General features: G+C 35.6%; 1 protein-coding gene across 1 annotated transcript in view; it reads right to left on the reverse strand.

Annotated features, from left to right (window-relative positions):
* Nucleotides 1-2,915, reverse strand: part of LOC107711929 (copine-5-like) — a gene marked incomplete at its 5' end in the record, with an annotated part of 31,925 nt that overhangs the window by 23,298 nt on the left and 5,712 nt on the right. The window contains 3 exons of the mRNA XM_016517021.1: nucleotides 500-553; nucleotides 1,790-1,865; nucleotides 2,167-2,208. Of these exons, the coding sequence (XP_016372507.1) occupies nucleotides 500-553; nucleotides 1,790-1,865; nucleotides 2,167-2,208 (172 nt within the window). The remainder of the gene's footprint in view (nucleotides 1-499; nucleotides 554-1,789; nucleotides 1,866-2,166; nucleotides 2,209-2,915) is intronic.

Consider the following 2,915-nt stretch of genomic DNA (forward strand, 5'->3'; position numbering starts at 1 on the left):
AATGACAAAAACATATAATTACTAAAATAAAGATTAAAAATGAAAATATAAATATAAAAGCTAATTTAAAATATTAGTAAAAAATACTATAATAGTATAGAAGTAATACTAAAATAGCACTGTTGTTAAAGAGAGAAAAGTATTTTTCTGAAAAAGGAAAACATGCTTTCAGAGAACATCTCTTGAATTATTTTTATTATTTATGTTTTCCAAATATTTTTTTTTCTTGTTTTAGGCATAACCCTCACAAAATTTAGTTCAGTTTTCTTCAAGCAAGATAAAGCATTTGACAGTGTCATAAGAAATGTAAACTTAATTTAAAATATATTAATACATATATATTAATATATATATATATTAATAAATATAATTAATAAATCTTATTATCTTATGCAGTTACATTTAAGGTAAATTTAGCATGTGTAAATGTTTGTACTGGAAAACAAGACAAAAAGTACTGATTTGTGCAGGATTTTAGGATAGCAAATTCACTACTCACTGTGCCAGAGTTGATGTATCTTCTCTTTTTAAGTTTCTTTTTAGGATTCACCACCTGAAAAAGAAAATGTAGAAATGACACATCATTTACAGGAAGAGTGGGAGTGTGTGTGAGAGACAGAATGAGAGAAAATGGTTCTCATTAGACCCGTTACTTGTCCAAAAGAAGAGAATTTGAGAGCACTGCTACTGGATCATTTCCAGTCTGCTAGTCATTTCTGTTCCACTTACTTTCAAAGACACAACTGATTTAATGTTCAGATGCTTTGAGAAATCCAGTTCAGGTCGGTTACATACACAACCTTGGCTAACAGTTTGGAAACCAGGACACAGATGATGTGATTTGTATGGATTGGGGTTTAACTGAACCGACACCGCAGCTTCTAGTGTTGTTTGTCCAACTCAATCCCCAGGAAACCCCAGATCCTTTCAGCACACCACTGAGACTGTCCCACTCCTGTAGAACATCTCACCACCCCCTCACCCCACCACTGGGCTAATGCTAGGGTGAATATACACACACACACACACGGCACATTTATACACACTCCTCACCCCCACATAGCTGTCTGTTACTCTCTCTCTCCTTCTTTCTCACATAAACACACGCTTTGTACCCTGTCATCCGTTGTCTCATTGCCCTTACTTTTTTTCTTGCTCTCTTCCATAAACACTGAAAAACAATCTCTCACACTCATTTGCTGCTGCTGTACTTGCTGGCAGACAAAGTGTGATAATCACAGAGAGCGAATAAGGGAGACTTGAAATGGTGCAATTTTCATTGCTTGCTGGATCTCTCATGGAATAGACAAGAAAATCCAACTTCATGCAAATGAAAGCTCAAGTTAGACAAAATATTCCTACATTTTGTTAATTATTAACTAAAACCAGCTCCAACATGGCTGGTCCAGGTTGTCGGTTTGGTCGGCACAGCATTAAAACTGTATTATTACTGTATTATTACTATTTAAAAAACAACAACATTAAAACAAAATTATTATTATTATTATTAATAATAATAATAGTTGTTGTTGTTGTTGCTGTTCAGACATATAAATATATACTTTTTTAAATAATGTATGCATTTTATAATTATAATATTTTGAACAACCACTTATATCAAGGTTATATTCAAACTAAGTGCAGTCTCCCCTATATTAGTCAAAACTGACTCACTGACTTAATTTATTTTTCTGACATCATAAATTCATGAATCTAGAATCACTCCTTTATCCGAATACAAGAGATCCTCTGATGATCAATGGATCAGTATCTGCTTCAGTGAACTCACCTCGTACACGTTGAACTGACTCTGGCCGCGAGAGAGCTCTCTGTAGCTGGTGGTGAACTCCCCGATAAAATCATGACTGAAGCACAAAGAACGACAAAGAGACTCTTACTGTTTGTGATGATGAAGATAAATGGATTTGAACTTCTATATGAAATCTGGAGTGATCAGTATTTGCTACTGCCAGGTATTTTAGAGCAGAGCTGACTGCAGGAAGCTAGAGGGAAATTTAGTCGCTACGTTATGAAGGAAAAATTATGATTTGAAAAAATAAAGTGCCTTTCTGTAGGGCGTACCAAATGTATACTATACTGTACATAGGAGAATATATTACATAAATGTGCAGTGTGTAAAACAAGCAAATGTGTGTGTTTCTCTACCTGCCATCTCTGTCCCAGTCGTACACCTCAACTTTAATTGACCTGAAAGATTTAAAACACAGCATTTAGAAACATGGTTTGCAATATTTCAGACACCGAAAAGAGAGTGGCAGCTGAACTGATGGATGCTTTCTGATTTAAACAGGCCTGAGAGTCTCACTGTGTTTTTCATCTCCATGCTAAAACCAACCAATTACAGGCCATTATCCAGACAGTGCACTCGGAATTAAACAACGGTCGGCAGGGACTGAACTCCCGGGCTGTGGAGCAGCTGTGGAGCATCACCTGACAGGACGCAGGCGAGTTTCATTTAAACATTAATTACATCTGAAGTTTTGAATAATTAGAAACTCATTCTGTTCAAATCAAGTTAACGTGATCAATTACACAGAGACAGCCGAGATTTGTAGCCTCGTTAATAAAAATGGCTTTCGAGGGTAGGCTAATAGCTCTAAATGGCATTTGGCGCCGAAGCATGTCACACACTTGCAGTGGTGTAATGTAACAAAGAAATAATACTTTGTTACAGTACCTACTTAAGTATTTTTTGGGAGTATCTGTACTTTACTTGAGTTTTTATATTTCAGCTAACTTTTACATTTACTCCACTACATTTCCTAATTAAAATGTATACTTTTACTCCGATACATTTCCCCGAAGCATATTCGTTACTTACTACAAAATAGTCAGAAGTCAGAAGAACACGGACTGCAGGAAAGCAGGTTTGACGAATCAGTGGTCTGGCACTT

The sequence above is a fragment of the Sinocyclocheilus rhinocerous genome, unplaced genomic scaffold, assembly GCF_001515625.1.
Source record: "Sinocyclocheilus rhinocerous isolate Xijiao unplaced genomic scaffold, SAMN03320098_v1.1 scaffold1168, whole genome shotgun sequence".
NCBI classification, from domain to species: Eukaryota; Metazoa; Chordata; class Actinopteri; order Cypriniformes; family Cyprinidae; genus Sinocyclocheilus; species Sinocyclocheilus rhinocerous.